We start from the raw sequence: 22,393 nt of genomic DNA, 5'->3' as shown, positions 1-22,393 counted from the left end.
ATGAACTCATGTAATAGAAAAGTAAATGAATCCCTGACCTTCTTTTTCTTGCTTTGGGCGGTTTTTTGCTTCTGAAGTCATAAAACTGAATCCTTTAATGTCCTTGACCGACACTGGAGTTGCAACATCTCTTGCTGACCAGACGGAGCTGAAGTCTTCTGTAATGACAAAGCTTCAGCAAGTTAAACACCGGTTGGAGATATAGTTAACTTTTTTCCTTTGTCTTTCTTCGTAGTTGTTGAACGTCTGACAGAATGAAGATGAGAGAGGTGAAGATAATAAACAAGGGCCTGGAGGATGAGATGGTAAATATCACTTCCCGTCTTACTGCTAGTTTCCCTCAATCGTTTTATTTTGTGTTGACTGTCGACCTCTTTTGTCTTTTCTTGAAACAATCTCCAAAATATTAACTCTGTGTAGTGAGAACAGTTGGGCGGTTTTTGGTTGGTCAGCTGATTACAAGCTTAATTACATTCCTGTGATTGAAAGGTGTCACACAATTTGTGAATAATTGGTGACTCTTATGTGTGTAGTTCTTAAAGGACATATGCTTCAGGGGATTCGAATGAACGCAGCCTTCAATTTGATTTAAAATGTAATCTCACTCACTGAAATCACTACGAGGTCGTTTGGAGGATTTGGAAATGTCATAGTGATAATGGATCTTAAACTGGTTTGGATTCAGAGGGGCTGAATGCCACAATGCTTTTAGTAGTAGTTTGACATTTTTGGGGAATATGATTATTCACTATGATGCTGAGTTTTATCTAGTCACTCAGCTTCACAGAAAGACTGGAAATGGAAAAAAACAGTCAGTCTGGCTTTGTTGGAAGGTAACAAAATACCAGCACCCATAAAGGTCACTAATGGGTGGTACTCCCAGTTTGTCAGAGAAGAGCCATGCTAGATGTTTCCCCATGTTTCCAGTATTAATGCTAAACTAATAGCTAACCGGCTGCTGGTTGTAGCTTCATATTTAATTCTTTTATTTACCATGAGCGCAGGGGCTGCAGTTTATTTTGAGTTAATCCCACATACACTGTCCTGCTGCTGTAAATACTCACCAAAGCCCGCAGCTAAAAATAGTTACTAATGAATGCAGTGTTTACATCTGTCCCTTCAGTCTCTTTACATCAGTACGTCCTTGTGCAGGAGGTGTGGGGGTACCGGCCCTGTCTGTGGAAGATGATCCTGGTGGGCGTAGGTGCTGTTTGCTCCTGTGGTCTCCTGCTGCTGCTGCTCTATTGGCTGCCTGAGTGGGGCGTCAAGGGCACCTGCACACACACCTCGCTGAGGGACGCGCACACACTGCTGCTCAGGACCACAGTACTTGCTTTCTTTTTTCGCACACCTAACTTGTTTTACTTTATTTGTAATACATATACACACTTGTAAGGTCTGCATTTGTAGCTTAAATGAGGCGATCGCTGTCTTCACCTGCTAAAACAAACACATTTTTGTGGATTTAGATTTAACGCATCTTGTCTGTGTGAGTGAATCTCTTGCTTCTTTCAGTGGATTTTGAGTTAACATTTTCTTACAGCATATCATACCACTGTACACAGATCATCCAGACCCTTGTTACATTCTTTGGCACACACACTGTAAACACTACAAATGATAAGTTCAGTGTTGCCTCACGGCCAAGGAAAAATGTAATTCTTTGTAATGTTATCACAGGATGAGTTCAGGCAGTGGTTTCGAGCCAAAGTACATGTGATGTTGGCTCCGGGGAAGAAACCCTTCGACAGCTTGGATCTGCAGCCCACGGCTCAGCTGCCGAACGGAGACGGAGACCACAGCGTCAGCGCTGTGCACGAGGAGCATCATGGGAAATTTGCTGAGAGGCAGAATGCTCAGGTAACTCAGTGGAAACTGTGTCTGCCTTTTCTTAACATGCAGTAAAGTTTGGAGTCTAGATTTTGTTACACAGTCGATATCTGACCACCTCCTCCCCCTCTGTTCTCCCCTCCTTAGATCCACTACTTCACCCACCACAGCACTAAATACTACTGGGATGATGAGACACAGAACTTTGAGACGTATAAGTAAGAGGCCCACTGAAAAACACTGTATTTTTCTGCTTTCACGGCTGTTAACAGCATCATTCATTAAAACCTTTTCCTGTTGATGTGATCAGAAAAACACTCCGGTGTAAATCCAGGCTGCAGTAGTCATGAATATGTGTGTGACTTTTCTAGAGGCCTGGAGGATGTGAAGCTGAGCTGTGCAAGTGTTCACTCTGACCACAGCTCTGGACTTTCTAAAACACTGCAGGACTACAGGTACACAACATGCACACACACACGTCGTCTTTTCCTACGGATTGTTTTGTGATGCACTTCCATCTCATTCAGTAATTTACAGAAACATTATTTCCTCAAATTAATTGTGGAGAAGGTGTCGGGTTATAGAGCCCTGTGCAAATTGTTAAGTATCATTAAAGGAGCTATTTGTAAGTTTTGCTATTGCTGCATAGCTAACGTTAGCATTAACAGCTGCTTACTTACCATCATTGCCAAGAGCTTCAGCCATTGTTGATTTTACAATATGAGAAGTTATAATACTGGACGCAAAAGTGAATCAGTATCAGAGAGTGGTGAGACGGCTAGACTGGGCCGTAGCTAGCTGGTTAGCATGCTAACTTCAGTAGAAGAAAAGATGTGATGGAGACAAGAGTTAACATAAGTGTTTCTTTCCACCACTGGAGACAGCTGTTGGTGAGCAAAGGAATGAAGTTTGATGCTGAACAGCTAATGCTAACGTTAGCTATGTAGCAATAGCAAAAACTTACACATAGCACCTTTAATTTTCTTTCCTACATTTGAAACGTGTTGCTGTTTTTTCTAATTCCTTTTCAACAGGAGGTTGTTTTTCGAGGAGAATGAGATCGCTGTGAGAGTGCCCTCTCTATTCAAGCTCCTCATAAAGGAGGTGAGTTTAGGGCTTAGCTTATCAAGTGCAACATCTCCTCTATTAACATACCAGTCATATGATGAATGCCCTCTCTCATGCTTTCAGCCTGTGTTTCTGTCTCCTCCTCCGTCAGGTCCTGAATCCTTTCTACATCTTCCAGCTCTTCAGTGTTATTCTGTGGAGCGCAGAGGACTACTACTACTACGCCACAGCCATAGTGTTCATGTCTGTCATTTCAATAGCTACCTCACTGTATACCATTAAAAAGGTGAGTCATGTCTGATCCCCGGGAAGGTTGTGAAGTGAACGGACACATTACAAACATACAAACTTGTATGGGAGATGCACGGTGGTAGCAGTGTCAGTTAATAATCGTATTCATAAATGTGTGTGTTTGTGTGTGTTTTCAGTTGAGTCAGTGTCTCTGTCATTTCAGCAATACGTGATGCTACATGACATGGTGGCAGCACACAGTGTGGTCCGTGTTTCGCTGTGCAGAGGAAGTAAAGGTGAGCTCTCCTCTCCGATTGTAACAGAGCTGCAGATTAGTGAAAGCAGGAGTTCAATCATTCACGAACGACTGATCTTCTCTTAAACGTGTTGATGGTGTAAAGCAGTAATAATTCATTAATATATAAACCGCATTATTGATCTCTGATAGCATCCTCACGATATCTTTTACACCGTGCTCTCTCTCTTATTGCTGCCCCTAAGATATTGACGAGGCCATGTCGACGGAGCTTGTGCCCGGTGATGTCATCATCATTCCAGCCAATGGGATGATCATGCCCTGCGACGCCCTGCTCATCCATGGAACCTGTATTGTAAATGAGAGCATGCTGACAGGTTGTGTTTCTCTATGGATGCTCCCTCCTCACAGTTAACACAGTGTCTCATTTCTGTTTTTAAGATGGCATCGAAGGGGAGAAACAGGCCTCGGTCTTTCTGTGATATTAGAGACTTTTCTCCTTTTCTGTTGGTCACAGTGCTTGTCATGGAGGAAAGTGATTTACTGCCAGCTCTGTTTTTTACTGAAGATAATTCCAAAATATCCAGTTTTGAGTTTTAAAGATGCAGCCCTTGTCATGTATGGCTTTGTCTCCTCATGACGAAACTACTGCTACAGAAATCGCTCAACTAGTACAAAATGCAGCTGCTAGACTTTTATCTGAAACCAGAGAAAGAGATTGTATTTGTTTTTAGCTTCTCTTCACTTGTTACTCATTTGTTGTAGATTTAGAGGAAGGACCTGCCTGAAGAGCTCAAGCCCGACAACTCACTAGCTTTTTATCAATCAGCCTGTCAATAATAATTTATGTTGTATTTGTCAGATGTCTCATAATGTTTAATACAGTACACATCTTAGATCTTTAAATGTGTTTTTACTGATATCTGTTTTTATCTAATGATTGGTGAATATTGGCAGGTGAATGAAAAGAAGTTCTGTTAGTTCATATATAAATACATTTCAAGGCTCTATGTTCAAGATAAAACTAAAACTAAATACAGTGAATTTACAGAAATTCGGTTTAAAAGTGCCATATTTTATGACATGCTCTCATCATGCACCGGCTTGTGTTTACACTTGTGCACAACACTGCAGCTGCTGTCCATGTTTGAGATGTGCTTTTTGTTGGACGTCTGTTCCTTCTCCCTTCATCTTCAGGAGAGAGCGTGCCGGTTACCAAGACCAGTCTACCCAGTTTAGGTGAGGAGGCAGCCGGGAGCTACAATATAGAGGAGCACAAGAGACACACCCTGTTCTGTGGCACCCACGTGATCCAGACGCGCTTCTACACCGGTGAACTGGTGAAGGCTGTTGTGGTCAGAACAGGTGAGACCGACCGAGGGAAACAGATAACAACAGACTGATCGCCCTAATGGTGGCACACTCTGTAAGTGTTTACAAGAAAATGATCAAATCTTTCTGCTTACTGCTCCCACAGGCTTCAGCACAGAGAAAGGCCAGCTCGTGCGATCCATCCTCTACCCCAAACCCACAGACTTCAAGCTGTACCGCGATGCGTACCTGTTCCTGCTGTGTCTGGTGGGGGTGGCAGGGATCGGCTTCATCTACACCATCGTCCTCAGTATAATGAACAAGGTACAGCTGCTCTTACAGAGGAACTACAAGCGTCTCAATTTCAACTCATGATGGTTTGTTTCTCGATCCCGTCAAGGTTCCAGCTAAAACCATCATCATTGAATCTCTGGACATCATCACCATCACTGTGCCGCCGGCCTTACCGGCGGCCATGACAGCCGGTATTGTGTACGCGCAGCGGCGCTTGAAGCGCGTCGGCATCTTTTGCATCAGTCCCCAGAGGATCAACATGTGTGGTCAACTTAACCTGGTTTGCTTTGACAAGGTAGTCCAAAGCACATTTTGTCATGTTGTGCAGTTTAGTTTTCTTGTGAAGAATTCAGTAGATGCAGTTTGTATCGTTGAATTTCAGGCTCTGTTTTCATCATGCGTCACAGGATCATGTCTTGGAACTGTCCTTGACTTGGACTAAATAAAGTCTTGACTCAGAATGCATGAAAATGAGTTATGAAGCATCTGAAACCCACTTCCACTTCAAGTACAAGTTCTGGTTTGAGACTGACTTCATGGTTTTATGACCCTAACCCATAAATGTAAAATGAATCCTGTCCTGAGGCAGAGCTGAGGTTGTGCAATGACTCAATTTGGCCACAACATCAAGCACCACACATTTAAAATCTGTAAATGCTCTGATGTTGATTTACTTGGAAAGCATCTTATATCATCTATAACAGGAGCAGCGACACTGTACGAGCTTAAATGTTCATTCAAGCTGCTTATAGCACGAAATGTTCTTTTCATTATAACACATGTAGTGAGCAAGGAAATGTTTTTTTTTTATTCTGTTGGGTTTGGACTGTTGGACAGACAGAACAAGTCATTTGAAAAGGTTTACGTGGGCTCTAGACATTTTCTAGACCAAGTAATTAATTGAGAAAAGAAACAGATGTATAAGTGCTGAAAACGAGTTGCAGTTGACATTAGTCCCTAAATCAAAGTTTGGTTTGTGAGTGCACAGATGGTTTCCTGTGAGGAAGTCATATCGCCGTCATAGCTGTAATTCATCGCTGCCTGAAAGTGTTTTTAAAAAAAAAAAAATCTCTTTATAGTTGTGGATTTCTGTGGATAGAAATCCACAACTATAACAACAGTCTCAATGTAAAACAGCAGCAAAGTGTTTCTGTCTGAACAACGTCTTTGAAGAAGCTGACGGTTGCTTTACTTTGTATTTTAGTAGTGCTCAGAAAGTGTGTGTGCATGTCGTCGCAGGTTAGGAGCAAGTTCCTGTGAATACACATTAACTAGATTGTAGATTAAGAAAAGACCCTAAGAATAGTTCATTATATGTGTTTACTATAATTTAAAGTTGCACCAAACGCCTGCCCCTCTCAGAGTCGTGGGCTGTTTAGATTCATTTCATATTCTGAGACGTGATTACTAAGTGTTGTTGCACATCTGTATTTGTTTCTCCTTCAGACTGGTACTTTGACTGAGGACGGTTTGGACCTGTGGGGTATTCAGAGAGCTGAAGATGGCAGGTAGGAGGTGACCTCTTGCCTTTGGCTTTGTTGGGAAATACAAACACATCTGCGTCAGTTTTCGGGGAGTAACTGAGAGTCAAAAGCCTGGAGGGAAATGATGACGGCAACTGGAGCAGATGTTGTAGGAAAGCAGCTTATTTTACTCTTCCAACTGTGGGAATGGATTTTTCTTCAGTATTCTGGCTGTTTTCATGCCAAACGAGGGGGATTTCCTTTTCTTTGACATTCCTCAGAAGCTAGGGTTGACTTGAGTGTAGTAGGATGATATTTATATGAAATTTCCTAACTTGGCATTCAGTTTATATCATTGTAACAACCTCTGTAACATCTCTGTTGTTAGGCGGTTGTCTGTAAATATGCACATCAATCAACAGGACTCTTTATGACAGTAGTGAATTGAATTTCCATATGATTTTTGCATAAATGGGAGTACTGTAAGAAAGTACTGTACCTTGATTTGTCTGCTATTCAACTTGCTAGACTGGCCACAAAGGGCTCTTCCTGTCTGGCTGTTTTATCTAGAAATTGTTTCTTGAGATTACACACTGGAGGAATCTAAAAGAAAAGTAAATGTGTCCACTCTGTCCTACACATACCGTCCCAGAACGTTGGAGAAAGAAACATATTCACAGACGCTTAAACACCCAAAACGTTGTTTACTAAAAAATGTTACTAATAATGTCTAATAATGTTGTTCTGTGGGTGTTTTGATTCTTATCTCTCTCTGGAAAAGGATTCTTGTCTGTCAGTAAAAAAAAACATTTTTGTAGCGTTTGCACATGATGTCATTAGTAACCACAAGAGCACTTACATGACCTTATTTACACAGCATTATATTTGTATATAATTTGCTCCTGTCGTGGTCACAAACAGTCCAACTGCTGAGTCAGATCCTCCCTCTCCGTCGCAGCTTTTCTCCACCAGAGTCTGACGCAGCGAAAGAGAGTCTGGTGAACTCCGCCTTTGTGGCCTGCATGGCGACCTGCCACTCGCTGACCAAGATAGAGGGCGAACTCTCCGGGGACCCTCTAGACCTCAAGATGTTCAGCGCCACAGGCTGGGTGAGGAACAGGGATCAGTGTTTTACACCCGGCATTCTTTAGTCACAGGAACCGCAGCTTGCTCGGAGACCAGTCTGTACATGAATTATGCAGCAGCGCGCTCGTCGCTTTGGCAGAGTGACTCGGCTAAAATGGTTCAAGTCTGGTACCGGGGATGCTCCAGCATGAACAGCAGAAAACAACTCTTCCCTTCAAGAGGAAGCTGAGACTGAGACATTATTAAGTCTTTATCATATAATCTCATTTTTCTTTAGATCCTAGAGGAGCCCACAGAGGAAGAGACCGCACTCCACAATCCCATAATGCCCACTGTGGTGCGACCTCCAAAGCACGCCGACCCTGAAGCCAATCAGAACGACCTGCTCACTCAGAACATGGTACCGTGGCTCTCCATGCCTTTATTTGGGCTATACAGAAATATATTTATTTTTTGAGGTGTATTTTAATATCATTCAATCAATCACATATTTTCCTTTTTCAGGAGCTGTCTGAATTATCAGTAAGTAGTTCTTTTTTCACGAAAACTTAAAGCAAAGAGTTTGACATTTTGGGGAAATATACTCATTCACTTTTTTAATTAGTGTGTTATCAATCTGTTCATTAAATTCTCAGCCAATAAAGCAAGTAAGTAGCTGTATTGTGTGTGTACAACATGAGTCTTTTGCCCCTCAGCCTTGTGAGATCGGTATCGTGCGTCAGTTCCCCTTCTCCTCGCTGCTGCAGAGGATGAGTGTGGTGGTCAGGAGGTTGGGGGAAAAACACATGCACAGCTACTTGAAAGGAGCGCCGGAGATTGTGGCCAGCCTCTGCAAACAGCACACAGGTCTGACACTTCCCCCACATGTTTCCCCCATTGATCCATATAAAGATACACAAAGTAATTGCATATATTTCAGTGTCTTTAGGTACAACCTCTCTGCACTTACTACAAAAACAACAAAAAAAAAACAAATCCAGGCCAGACTGACACGGCTCTGTCCTTCTCTTCAGTCCCACATAGTTTTGCAGAGACTCTGGAGACTTACACCAGGCAGGGCTTCAGGGTTATTGCCCTGGCTCATCGACAGCTGGAGTCCAAACTCTCCTGGCACAAAGTCCAGAGCCTCAGCAGGTACGTCTCCATTCACAGATAACACCGTCCACAGTACATGCGGCTACTGACGGAAAAATCCCTGAATTATCCCACCCCGAAACACTGTAACTCTGTCGGAAATCCGCTTTGTCAATTTGCTGATTTGATTCCATTGATAACTGGGCAAACATCACATGAAATTACATAATGTCCAAATATCTTCAGTGCTGCCACAGCGGGGCGGAAAATGTTCCAGTTATCTAAAGCATGTCAGAATTTGGTGTCAAAGAATCTCAGGCTCAAACTTCAAACTATTTGCTCGACTCACTATGTTGCAACAGGCAGGGAGAAATCCATCATAGAAAAGCAGTAAAAGCATTAGTTTTTCCACCAACAGTAGACTCCACCTGTCACAGTGCACTGCTGCCACAATATATTGCGCAACTTGAGTCAAAGGTTGTGACAGCAATCGTAGACTCACCCCGATATTAACGATTAAGGTCGTTTTTTTTGCCTCATTTACACATTCCCGCCTGTGTCTGGATGTTTGCCGTCATTCTGATAAATGTAGAAAATCATTAACTGAAGTAGATGTGGACAAGGAAGGTTAGCAGGAGGGCAGGATGTCAAATAAGAGAATTACAACCCTTCATCACATATTTATGATGTCTATTAATGACAAATCAAAAGTTGTGTCCTTTATTGTCTGTCACCTTCACTGATTCCCTGAAATCTGAATCTATAACGTGACTCTGAAACAGTATGGGTGATAAATCAATGGTGAGTTGATTGCTGTGTTGCTTTCAGGGACCTGATAGAGACCAACATGGAGTTCCTCGGTTTGATCATCATGCAGAACAAAATAAAGCAGGAAACTGCCGGGGTTTTACGTGAATTACGACAAGCTAACATCCGCACTTTGATGGTCACAGGTAACGCAGCTCAGTGTGTTCAATGACTCAACACTTTCTGTGTCAGCACGCTCTCATTTTCCTTCTTTCTCCTGCATCGTCTGTTAGGTGACAACATGCTGACGGCCATATCAGTGGCTCGAGACTGCGGCATGATCCGTGCACACGAGAAGATCATTATAGCAGATGCTGTGCCTCCTAAAGATTTGCAGTCTGCTAGTATCACATGGCATTACAGAGAGAATCCCGCTCAGACAGTCAAAGACAATCAGGTAAGACAGAAAATCTCAGAGCCGTTGAGTAAAATAGAATATAAACAACACATATATCTACATGGTCTCACAGGCAGCCTGATCATTATCACCATCATGGATCAGGGAAGAAACAAAGTGCCCTGCTGTTTGAGTCCTTGAGATGCTCAGGCATGTGTTTGCAGTCATTTGTGCTTCGACTTCAAACAGTATTGTTCTCAAATATCTGAACAAACTAAAGCAAAGAAATACACACTGCAGAGTTTGACATGCTCGGTGTGAATGTCTCTGTAGGCAGTCGTTGTTCCGGAGCATTTATCAGCAGCCCAGTTTGCATGAACCAGTCAGGAAAGAGCACAGGAAGGTGTCTATGAAGGAGACGTTTGTCAGATTAAATCTGAAGCTCTACAACGTTATTCCACGAGCCATGCTCGGCAACTGACTCGTCCTCTCTTCTCTAGAGCGTGGAGATAAACCTGGAGGAAGGGATGTGTGACAAGCGTGAGGCTCTGCAGGAACAAAGCTATCACTTCGCTGTGAGTGGCAGAGCCTTCGCTGTCATCGCCGAGCACTTCCCTCAACTCGTCCCAAAGGTACAGGCTCGTATATGAGCATCTGCATATTCAGATTAGTATTAGTTTTAAAGCTACGTGGAGTTCACTTAAAAGAGAAATGATCGAGTTTCGGTTGTCATGTCTTTTGGGTGTTGCTGTAATTCTTTGTCTGTCCACATGGGGGCGGCGCAGCTCGTGCTCAGAGCCTCTGTGTTTGCGCGCATGGCTCCAGACCAGAAGACTCAGCTGGTGGAAGTCCTGCAGAGCATCGAGTGAGTCTCTCATTGATTTTGTGGCTTTGGTTTTTGTCTGTTACAGAGCTTCATTTCAGTCTTTGTGATTTTGTAGCATCGTCATCTGTGGCAAATGTTTAACTTTCAGCCACTTTGTTTTACCTTCCAGCTACACAGTTGGGATGTGTGGTGATGGTGCTAATGACTGTGGAGTAAGTATGGATTAAATGTTTCCAATCAGGCAAATCATAACACTTTCTATACATGTATCCTGAGGTACTTAATCAGCTTGAATTTATGTTTTTGGTGCAATGTTTTTTTACACTTTATTCTGAATATTTTCTTTCTGTCAAAACTAATTGCTGATTAGTTTATTCTGAGCCAAGAACTGTGACAATTCATTCCAGGTTGATCCACATGAGTGAATCAATATCTGATGGGACACCATGACACAAGAGGTCACACCTGAAAATACCCATGTGTCCTTGTCTGTTAAGGCAAAAGAGTTCAAAGCAGCTACTAATGTTTGTGGGTAGTGGAGGGAAAAGTATTCAAATCCTTTATTCTGGTAAAAGCAGCAATAGCACAGTCCAGTAAAAGTAAATATCCTGTAATTAAGCAAAAGTTTGTTTAATTAAGAAGTGTGAGTGTATCAGAATTAGAAGTGAATATCAAAAATAAAAGTGTCATTCTCATGAACCGCTTTAAATCATCAATGGCCGACCCCGGGCCTTCTTTCTGCTCTCTTGGTTCTCTTAGTTTAAACTGTGACAGAAGCTGTTTTCACCAGATTATCATACTGTGACTCTACGAGGACTGTATTTATACAGCTCGTTTCTAGTCTTATTGACCACTCAAAGTTCTTTACACTAGAGCCACATTCACACATTTACACACACAGTAAGTAAAAAGCAGTGGATAAAAACTACGCAAGGACAGGACTAGTGGGTTTCAGGTTCTTTATTTTCCACCTTTAGTTCCGGGTTTTACTGTTAGAGCAAAGTGATTTCTAATACTGAAGTTTTCTCTCCTTCAGGCTCTGAAGAGAGCTCACAGTGGGATTTCTCTGTCCGAGCTGGAGGCATCTGTTGCTTCACCCTTCACCTCCTCCACCTCGAACATTTCCTGTGTCCCCAACCTCATCAGGTATCCTCTCATGGATGGTATCATTCAGAATAGAGAATTTTAAATACCAAAATATATCAAAATGTGTGTCACCAATTGTTTTACACAAGATTGCAAACTTCTCCCTATCACTACAACACAGGGTTCACGGTGACACTCATGACTTGAAACTAATTACAGCAGTAGAAAATCATCGTATTCTCGTGGAATAAAATGTACAATCTCAGTTTTACCGGTAAATTTTGGAGCCGAACTTAAAAGTTTTCTGAGCTGCAAAGCACAAAAATATTGAGCTGTGAAATTCTGTATCTGATTTTCTCATCTTCCAGGGAGGGTCGAGCCGCCCTCATAACATCATTCTGTGTGTTCAAGTTCATGGCTCTCTACAGCATCATCCAGTACCTCAGTGTCACCCTGCTCTACTCGGTAAACACAAGGCTCTATCTGATTCTTATGTTTCACTCCACATTGTATTATTTCATGAAATTATTATTGAAGCTGCATGTTTTATTGGTTCGTGTGGATATTGTTCATTGTTCCTTTGTCTGCTGCTGTGTGATCGTTGATTCATCTTCAACATTTCTGATATTATAGATCCTCAGCAACTTGGGAGACTTCCAGTTCCTCTTCATTGACATCGCCATCATTCTCATCATTGCCTTTACAAGTGAGTAGCGTGAAGGCGAGCACCAAAAATCCTTTTAATCAATGATTCAGTTTTGTGGGCCAGACAAAAGCAATCAAATACAACATTAACTTCTGGAAAAGCAACTCACTGATGCTGCCTTTTTCTGGTTTCTGTCCTCAGTGAGTCTGAACCCGGCGTGGAAGGAGCTGGTGTGGCGTCGCCCCCCGTCCAGTCTGATCTCCGGCCCGCTGCTCTGCTCGGTTCTGACCCAGATCCTCACCTGCCTGGTCTTCCAAGTCCTGGCTTTCCTCTTAGTGCGACAGCAGAGCTGGTATGAGATATGGACACCTCAGTCAGAGTGAGTAATACGTCTGAAATTAACACCTGCCCAATGATAAATCAGTAAATCACTAAATGGTAAAGACATAATAATAAATTACACACTGTGCTTAATGTACACCTCACCCTGGCTCCCCCTTTGGATTGCTGCACACATCTCCAGCTTTTTAAAAATTCAAATAGTAACAATGAAGTGAATCAAAAAGAAAAAAAAGGCACAAAATAAGCTGTATAAATTAGTTTTAAATTGCAATTGAATTTACTTCTGCATTATCTTGAGTCCTGCAGTATCTGATTCTAGAAATAATGTTGAAAAACTCACTCATTGTATTTCAAGAACAGATTTTATACAATGTAAACTGGTTAGTAATCAAAAAGAAGAAAAACAGCGGTACAGAGGGAAAAAAAGTCTAAAAACAGTGACATTTTTTAATTCTAATACTTTCCTCTCTGTTTATTTTTTCCTGGCTTCCTGGTTTATGAACTTTTCAGCAGTATGATTTAACTGTCTACATTTACCCCTCTGTCGTTTCTCCACCTGCAGCGCCTGTAACATTTCCAGCTCGAGTCTCTCTCACAGCCAGAACGTAACCACTCCTCACGACCACAAAAACATCAGGAACTACGAGAACACCACCCTCTTCTACGTCTCCTCCTTCCAGTACTTGGCTGTGGCCATCATCTTCTCCAAGGGAAAGCCATTCAGACAGCCAAGCTACAAGAACTGTAAGGCTTATGTAGTCCTGCTGGAGAGCGGATTGTCTCAGTAATGTATGTGGAAGGAGATTAGAGTCAGCGCAGAATGAGTTTGAATTTGCCAAGCACATTTTGAACTGTGGCATCATAATTAATAAGTAGGAATTTTTAAAGTATATATTTTAAAGATATAAAGTTGTCAGAGAAGTAAATGTAATTCCTGTAGACTTTAATTTTCCTTTAATTTTTAAACTTTCCTTTTATAAATCAAGTTTTTCTACCGGCAGCAATCCAGTCCTATATATATATATGTGTGATGCTCTTGCAAGTTGAAAACAACTATAAAACGCTGTTTGACCGTATTTCTGTATGTTTATCTCATAAGGGCCGTTCATGCTGTCCTGCATCGCTCTGTATATGTTCCTCCTCTTCATCTTGCTGCATCCTGTTCCGGCCATCGACAGCTTCCTGGAGGTAAACCCCGTGTTTCTTTCTGGGTGTTGCATGAAGTTGGTGAAAACCGTGTGTGCTCATCCCGCTGCTCTGCCTCCCCTCAGATCGTGTGTGTTCCCCACGACTGGCGCATTACACTGGTGGTCATTGTCATAGTGAATGCGGCTGTGTCTTTCATGCTGGAGGTACACATCACACCCTACAAGCTCTCCCTTACTGATCTTTGTTTAAATTAGAAAACTGTGATTTGCATGCATTGATTTTTTTTTTTTTCCCGTGCTGAATTAGTACTCCGTAGTAGCTTCATTGTTGCCTAATGAATGAAATCAATGAATCTTTTTTCTTTTAAGTTTGCATTTGAGTTATTTTTGTCTTTGTGCGTCTGTGGCTGAAACCCAATCTTCATCCTCCCTGTCATGTTTGATCGGCTGAGTCTCAAGTTCCCACTGAAATCTCCCGTAGATTTTGATCCTTGACATCATCTTGTGGAGGCTAGTTTTCAGAGGCAGTCAGGGGGCAAACCGCCCCACAGAGTCCCGCTCTGCTGCCACACCTCAGGTTGGGAAGCTTTTGACTACACTTTTTTTCTGTTTTTGCCTCGTTTCACTGTCTAGATAGCGACACCTTTTCCTTAACTCTGGTCTGATTCTCTTGCTTTCTTGCATATTTTCTTCTGATGATCTGTTTCACATATGAAATGTCAATAATATAGACTCTATGGGTTATCTACAAACAACTAAACCGATACGAAAATGCAATATATGGGCCTATTTCAGAGTGATGTTGCCCTATATGTCACCTAAGAGGGGATATATTATTATCATATATATACATTCTCTGGATATTTCTGGATATAAATTTATAACATACCCATAAATACCCCTGATAAAATACATGTACATATATTAAAAATATCTATATGATGATTCTTATATGGTATAACTGTTTAAACATGTCTGTCTGTATGTCTGTCTAACCCTCAGACTTTTGGAACCATATATAATATCAACATATATTTTGGGCTTTGGGATTGATATATTTTTATGTAACATATGTCTACAATATAATCATACATACATAAACATTTGCATGGGATTGACATACAGTATATGTCAGTATATGAAATTGTTCCAATTTCTAATAGGTTTCATATAATCTTTTGTATGATTTTATTTTATATATACAAATATTTCATATATAGAAATTCAATACATGTACATATATTACATTTGTGTAATGTTAAAAAATGTATATTATTCAACTTTTCATCTTTAACCTGTTGCTAATATTTTTTCTTTTTACATTATTTTACTGTTTTTCAGTCAAGAGCGGCTCTACTTTGTTGACATGTTGCTGCACATTATTATGAACCACTCATAATCCTTGAAATATAAAAAATCAGCGTAACTTCCTGATATTTATGCTGTAATTTGGTGAATTTTGAACACACTCTTGGAAGAACAGAATTCAAATCTTCGCCCTCAACCAGTCCCAAAGTTTTCATGTAAACAAAAATGAAAGTGTGTTGCTTGGTTGTTCAGGTTGTTCTGGTCACATAAACACAGAAAATTTGATTCACTTGTTCATTCAGAAGAGATATAAATAATACAAATATCTATAATGTAACCTCACTAACTAGTTTTCTTTACCACGTTCATACTGCGCATGTTCCCAGGTGGCCAATGACCGCTGGGCCTCGTCCTTCCTCTCCTGGTTGTTCTGTCGGAGAAACAAGCCTCCAAGGGTGCGCTACATGCACCTGGCCCTGGAGCTGCAGGACGACTCCGACTGGCCCCCCAGACCCTCCACGGTCACCTACGCCAGCGATCCACAGTCCCCCATCTCAGCCCCCCTCTGACACCAACGTGACCAACGAGCAAACTACTGCACAGACTAAATCTAAAGCCCCCGACAAGCCTGTATGTTGAGTTAGCACAAGTCAGAGATGTTACGGACGGTCAGATGATTTTATTTAGGAGGCGGACCCTAACGGATGCCAGCTAACAAGCCTTTATGAAGAAGAGGACTCCTGTATTGAATGACTGATACTGTGAGCTGCTCATACATAATGTTCTCCTCCATTTTGATTCATCAAGGTCATCAGAATGGACAAACTTCCAGCACTTGGATTTTAGTCGTATTGTCGTATCACACTGCTGAAACCTGAGCCAGAGGCCTCTGTAAAAGGAATAGTTCAGTGTTTTCGGAAATACTATGCATTTTTTTTGCTTTCTTGCAGAGAATCGGATGAGAATACCATAAGTACTTATGGTAAATATGAAAGTAGTGACAGCAGGCGGTTAGCTTAGCTTAGCACAAAGACTGTAAAAGGTGTCAAACAGCTAGCCTGGCTCTGTCCAAAACTAAAAATCTTTACAATCTGTATTTAAAAGGCCCGCAAAGCGACCAACATGTCAGCCAGTGTCTTTGTGCCAACTGACCACAAGTACTGTATAAGTAAGCTACATGAAATCTTTTAAATTAGTGACATTAATATTACTGACTGATTCACATCAAGTTGTCAAGCAACAACATTCTGCATGCTGTGGAGCTAGTTAGCATGCAATTCCCTTCTATTTTCACAAAATATATTATAGGCTACTCTTTACCAACTCACCTGGAACATCTACAGTGTCAACGATCATCTTTGTCCATGATGCATCTTTTTTTAAATTTAAGTCTCTGGAAGCAAGCAGGGACATGATGTAAAGGACGGGGAAACATGCCACTGCAATTATCAGTGTCTCCTCCTTTGTGCTTGGGAAAAGATGTTTGATGGAAACAACAGATTACACGGTTGTGTTCTCTAGTGTTCTCCAGAGCAGAACACTGAACCGCGTCATAGCTGATTACCATAAAGTTTCCCAAGATGCGCTGCTAACAGGCATGCCACTGCTCGCTGCCAAGAGATGCTGGCTCGCGAAGAAAATGAATGACTTCTGCTTTCACCACGTTTTACCTTGTTGGTTTTATCTATACTTAAATTGAAGGGTAAAAATTACCTATGGTTTTACGGGTGGTTAAGTCTCCACTGGTTACCTGGCAGCCTCACGGTGATGACCACGCTCCAGGCTAGCTGCTCCCCCTGTTTTCAGGCTCTGTGCTAAGCTAAGCTAAGCTAAGCTACCTGGCTGCTAGCAGTAGCTTCGTATTTAGCCGTCAGGCGTGAGAATGGTATCAATCTTCTCAGCTAACGCTCAGTGTATTTCCCAAAGTGTTGAACTACTCCTTCAGTACGACTGGATGTTTTATTGTACTTCATTCCAATGGCAAACAAAATGCAACTACTACACTGGACAGTGAGTATGGTATAAGTTTGTTTTTTTCATTATCCGATCCAATATCTGAAGTGAGAGGCACATTCTTTGGCGGTTTGACATCAGACACAGATACAGTATCCAGCTGCTGCTTTTCTCGTTCACTTGTCACTGTTAAAAGCACTGGATGAATCTTTCCACTGCTGCTAAAATATAAAAGTTGTAAAGCAGTTTGAGGTCGTATGGATTCAAAGAAACATGAGGACTTATCTGTTTTTGCAGTTCTGTGAATATGACTGATACTGTTGTATTTCTATGACAGAAAACATTCCACTGCTGCATTTTTTTCTTAGAGTTGCTTTGCTGAAATTCTTCCTGTGGAAGAGAGAAGCAGAAATTTGTGTCCCTTTTTTTAAAAAAAAAAAAGTACTACCAGTACTGCAAGAGAATCAAAATGAACCATTTCGTTATCCCTTGGATGCATTATGAAATGTTCTTAAAATCTCAAAATATGAATCTTTTTTTTCTTTTTTTTTTTTAATGCAGGTTTGCCTTAATTACACCATTTAACATTACTAAGGTACTGTTCAGAGGTGATGATGTTTTAATTGATTAAACAAATTAAACAAAACAAATTAATCAAAATGAATCTTCAATTTTGAATTTTCAATCAATTTTTATAATAGTTGATTTTAACGTTTGATTTTTATACAGTACTTTTAGGTAACTGTTTACAGCTGTTGTACACAGCATATTTTTCTAGTTAAGTGTACAAAATGAAATAAATGTGAAAATAGAAAAAAATAATCACCAAAATGTCTCCATTATTACTATAAAAAAGAGCAATATTTTTAAGGGAATGTTTTTGAAAATTGCAATAAACTTATTTTCGTATTTCTACAACGTCACAAAAATGTTTTCAGTTTATGTCAACAAATATCCCGGTGTTTGCTCTGCAGAACTCCCATTACATTTCCCAATAAATCTGTATATTAAGCCACTCTTGCGTGCTTCGTGGGGGGCTGACCTTGGTCACACTTTTTCAGCCAAGACTTACTGATCAATTATGGGCTTTCCCAGCCTCCTCGCTGCCTGGCATATGGGCGCTTAAAGGCGCGAGAGTGGAGGAGAAAGAGGGGTATCATTTCATGTGGAGATCAGGGCCCATAGGCAGTGAATGGGTGGATTTAGAGGGGACTGTGAATAAGGGAAGGGGGTCCTCGCTTGTACCAAAAAGAAAAGAATCTCCCACAGATCAGGGAAGAGCCTTTTTGGGAATATTCATGATGAGGATGAGGAGGCATCATGAATTCATGTGTGTCTCCCTGACTTGCACGGATCATCTTTTCAGTAAACACTGATGTGTACAGAGTCGGGATGTCTTGCTTTCCATCGGTGTTTGCGATGTAGTTTTGTGGATAGTGTTGCCTCTCCACAAAGCAATATGGGTTTTTGTGTACTCTCTGCTGTATTCCTTTTGTATCAGTAGAGCAACAGATGGAGAGTGGTGGAAAGACATAAAGAAGCTAAAACACACAGCCTTTCTTCCTCACAGCTAGCTACTCGCTGAAAAAGATTTTCTCAAGCTTGCGCTCAGACGTGTGCTATTTCAAACATTTTGGACTTCATCTCCTTTCTCTTTTGCCCATACGGTTTTTTGTCTGAGTTGTGTACTTTCAAGATTTGGGCCTGTGCACACAGTCTTTGTTTACTGCTTCTTTACTTACAACGGATCCCACAGAGTGATCAGACCAGCTCAGAATATTTTGTAGAGTAACTGCCACTGTAACAAACTTCTCTGCAACAAAAATTCAGGTGTTTTCTGGACGTGTCTGTTACTATCCAGCACGCACATGCATTCACTTATTCTTCTCAAAGTTTACAAGCAGACATCAGTTGGCTGCAGCTTCTCTACTGGTTGCTGGACACTCATACAGCCCTCATCATGATTAATAGTCAGGACACAAGGCCAACCTGATGCTCACTTACGGTTGGCCTCATTTTACGGATGACACAAAGGCACCCACGTCTGGTAAAAGGTCTGTGACCCACCAGACGGTCACAAAGCCCTTCTCCTCCCTCCTGTCCCCTAAGCATGGGCTCCTTCCCTGGGCCTTCATGGCATCCCTGTCCCCCTTCCTTTATCAGTCCTTCCAGGCCTGAATGGGCTCTGTGGTTGGTCAATAAATTCAGTGATTCAGGGGGTGGACAGTTGCAGCCGTGTTAACGTTTGTTCACAGGCTTGTCGGAGGGACGGGCCCCGCCCCGCGGCTCTTTGTCTCCCGTGGTCCCTCAACAGGTTAGAAGTCAATGGAGGGCCTTGTGCGGAGGTGCCAGGGGCATGGATGGAGCCGCCTCTCACATGGCTTTCACACAGGGGGAGGACCAGCTGGGATCACTGTGACACTTGTTAGTGTGGGGCCACACAACATCGCTGGGTTGCCTCTCCCGTTCTCCCCCGAGGGCCTGCGCGATATTCAGCACCTTAAACAAACTAATGGTCGAGGCTGCGGGGTCGCTTCGAGGTAAGACGATCTGCACTCAGAGGCCTGCAGTGACCACAAAGAAAAGAAGTGCACAAGTGTATCTTACAATCTCCGTTTACAGATCAGACTTACAATTAAATGAGGTCAGGCCTTCATTTGGTCTACAGTGATGGTGAATCCAGTCTTTAAAAGTAGACTAGAATAACACTGATACAGTTTTTTTGTGGCCCCTGAAGGTGCCGCAGTGCTGCTGAGTTATGGCTGGTTCCTCAGACTCAGCTGGGCCAAAGCATGGGAACAGTCAAACTGAGAGAAAAGAGAGACAGAGAGCCATAGATAGAGCAACACACAAACAGAGGAGGGCTTTAGGAGACAGAAAGCAGCAGACAGAAAAAGACGCACAGAGACTGAAGAGGGACTTAGAGCAATGACTGAAGCCTAACTGTCATGAGAAGATGACAGTTGCCATGGCCACCCAGGAGCCACCCAGCAAGCATGTGAGCAGGGGAGGCTCAGGGGCCAGGGGCCTGGGCCCGGGCTAGTGGATCACATGCACTAACCAGGGATTATGTGCATAAGTGATGAGCACTAAGCCGGCAGGTGAAGGAGGGAGGCCCTGGGACAAGGAGCGCGCCATCTCTCAGGACAGCTCCCCCTGTAAAGAGCAGGGACTTTTTCCCAAGTGAGGCTGATCTGCCGTGTGAAGGGGACTCAGCCAGAGGTCCTCGAGTGCTGAAAGGGCATCCCCCAGGCTGCTTTCACAGCGTAAGTGGCCAAAACGCCGGTCTTGTGAGTCATCTTGAGTGGCAAGAATGGGCCATCTTCACATTCATAAATCCCAATGCAAACACACTCATGGATATGGACTAAGCTTGGATAAGGATAAGCACCACATGGCAGGACATCAGCAGGGCTCTTGTAGAGGGAAGCTTTTTGGCTCGACCGCTCACATAAAAGACCAGATTTTCCAATCGTTACCCATCAGGGGGAAAAAGATCTGATTTAAGCTCCAGTTAGGTTATCTTTACAGTATATTTATGGACGACAGCCATGTTTTCTAGCCGGGATCAACAGGTTCACAGGTTGTTTTGCTGCAGGGAATCAATGCTCATAATATCCATGGCCTTACAGGAATGTGTTTGAACCTTGATGGCACAAAGAAATCACATTCCCATGGTCCACAGAGAGAAAATGCACAGTTAACCAACCTCCCCCCAACACCTTTTCAAGACGATAGTATCCCTGAACATATTAACATGTAAATACACTTAGATACTTTGACAATGCACTGAAATGCATATAATCTACATGCTAACTAGTCCTTTAAAGAGTTTCCACTGCTGAATGTGGTTTAGGAGCACTTTCATGTCTGGGTTTTAAAAATTAAATGTGAGGCCTCTCTTAGGATCTCTAAAAGCGTTTTTCAATTTGATGAGGGATAAGGCGATGACTGGGTTCCCTTTTCAAAGGGGGAGACCCAGAGTTCAATAAGACTTCAGTCTCATTGCCTTTGCTTCCAAGTTGAAGATCTAAATGCTGGCTTTTTTTAAGAAAGAACCCACCACGTTAGGTGACAGATGGCAGGTTGTTATGCTGAAATACCAGTTGCTATGGTCCCCCTTTTCCTCCGCAGCTTCACTTGCCATAGCTAAGCATCCCCTCCGAGGCCGGTGTACTGACTTGGAATAAGCTGACTTGAAACCGCTCAGGTTGTTGTTGACAAACATGAGCCTAGATGAGTCTCCTAATCTCCCGCTCCTTTATCCGCCCTTTATTGGCGTATAAACAGGGCTGAATACACTAAAAAAACTAAACCTCTGTTTTCAGCCTTCTCTTATCTCACGCAGGGTTCAATCTAATGCCCTCTTTTTACATCTCTGCGTCCGCTAAATTCGACCATATTTTTGATTCAGCATGTCACCATGACAACCAGTTATTTCCCATCCTTGAGCCCACCCCCTCCAGCTCCTCTTCTCCATTGATACCACTACCTCCCCCTACCCCTTCTTTTTTTTGTCCAAATAAAACAAAGCGCGGAGTGAATGCGCTCTGAGGTAGGTAAATGTATTCAGTGACATCAGCCAGGACGAGTCTATTCTGCCGGATTCCTGTACCACTTGTTTCCAGCCTTGTCTGGGGGCCGGATACTCTGTTGGGCCCATTGTCCCACGTGTATTCCACACAGGCCCGCAATTAATGGAAGCCTTGTCTAAGGCTTCTGGAGCAGAAACTGCTGTTGGGGAGGGGGACAAAAGGCGGGCAGAGCCGGGGGCTGGGAGTTGCTATGGGAGGGCCCCCCTCCCATCTTTAAGGGGGAATTCAAAGGCAGAAGGAGGGACAGAGAGGAGGCGCGGAGCGCTGGATGAGATGTTTAAGTGATCCCCTCTGTCTGTGCCCTCCCCTCCTGGCCTGAGATGTTTTCATACCAACAGTTGAAAGGGAACCTTTGCGGTATTTGATGATGAGGATGGTCATTTCACTGCCAAATGGCAGTGGTGGCTGGGTGGAGGAGAAAGCTGGCCACAGCTTTCAGACCAGGTGAAGATGGAGAGGAGAACGGCAACTGGCAAGTGGCCATTCTGTCACAAAGACATGTGTCAGGGTGTTTCTGTTTTACCTGATGTTTTGTCAGTTTTATCTTGCAATCAGTCAAATTTCTCTCCACTACATGAGTGGAAATATGCCACATGTTTTACTCCAATAATTTCCATTGATAAAGGATGTTAATGACTGTGTACTTTATATAATGAGGTGAAACCAGTGTGCTGAAGTTCTTTGCTCTCATATGCAGATGAGTCAGCTATCCTGGTGCCTCATATGGGAGAA

General features: G+C 42.5%; 1 protein-coding gene across 1 annotated transcript; it reads left to right on the top strand.

The window, feature by feature from the left end:
• Positions 1-254: 254 nt before the first annotated feature.
• On the top strand, positions 255-15,682 carry LOC111228819 (probable cation-transporting ATPase 13A3). The gene is made up of 31 exons (XM_022754894.1): positions 255-305; positions 1,153-1,326; positions 1,681-1,860; positions 1,978-2,048; positions 2,202-2,285; positions 2,865-2,934; positions 3,050-3,184; positions 3,353-3,425; positions 3,631-3,762; positions 4,583-4,750; positions 4,863-5,020; positions 5,097-5,285; positions 6,437-6,498; positions 7,412-7,562; positions 7,817-7,939; positions 8,220-8,385; positions 8,553-8,673; positions 9,442-9,566; positions 9,654-9,817; positions 10,258-10,389; positions 10,543-10,622; positions 10,753-10,795; positions 11,620-11,729; positions 12,038-12,134; positions 12,303-12,375; positions 12,517-12,694; positions 13,220-13,401; positions 13,757-13,845; positions 13,929-14,009; positions 14,287-14,382; positions 15,500-15,682. The coding sequence occupies exons 1-31, from the start codon at positions 255-257 to the stop codon at positions 15,680-15,682; spliced, it is 3,741 nt and encodes a 1,246-aa protein (XP_022610615.1).
• The last annotated feature ends 6,711 nt before the right edge of the window (positions 15,683-22,393 follow it).

The sequence above is a fragment of the Seriola dumerili genome, unplaced genomic scaffold (assembly GCF_002260705.1).
Source record: "Seriola dumerili isolate Sdu_G_001 unplaced genomic scaffold, Sdu_1.0 BDQW01000226.1, whole genome shotgun sequence".
In the NCBI taxonomy this organism is placed as follows: domain Eukaryota; kingdom Metazoa; phylum Chordata; class Actinopteri; order Carangiformes; family Carangidae; genus Seriola; species Seriola dumerili.
The sequence above is the reverse complement of the archived record's forward strand: the minus strand, read 5'-3'. Positions and strand labels throughout refer to the sequence as shown.

Bases quoted from the DNA above. Each gene is read 5' to 3' on its own strand.
- LOC111228819 (XM_022754894.1), top strand. From the start codon at position 255: ATGAAGATGAGAGAGGTGAAGATAATAAACAAGGGCCTGGAGGATGAG. The intron at 3,426-3,630 runs GTGAGCTCTCCT...GCTGCCCCTAAG, and splicing joins GCTGTGCAGAGGAAGTAAAG to ATATTGACGAGGCCATGTCG. The intron at 10,796-11,619 runs GTAAGTATGGAT...TCTCTCCTTCAG, and splicing joins ATGGTGCTAATGACTGTGGA to GCTCTGAAGAGAGCTCACAG.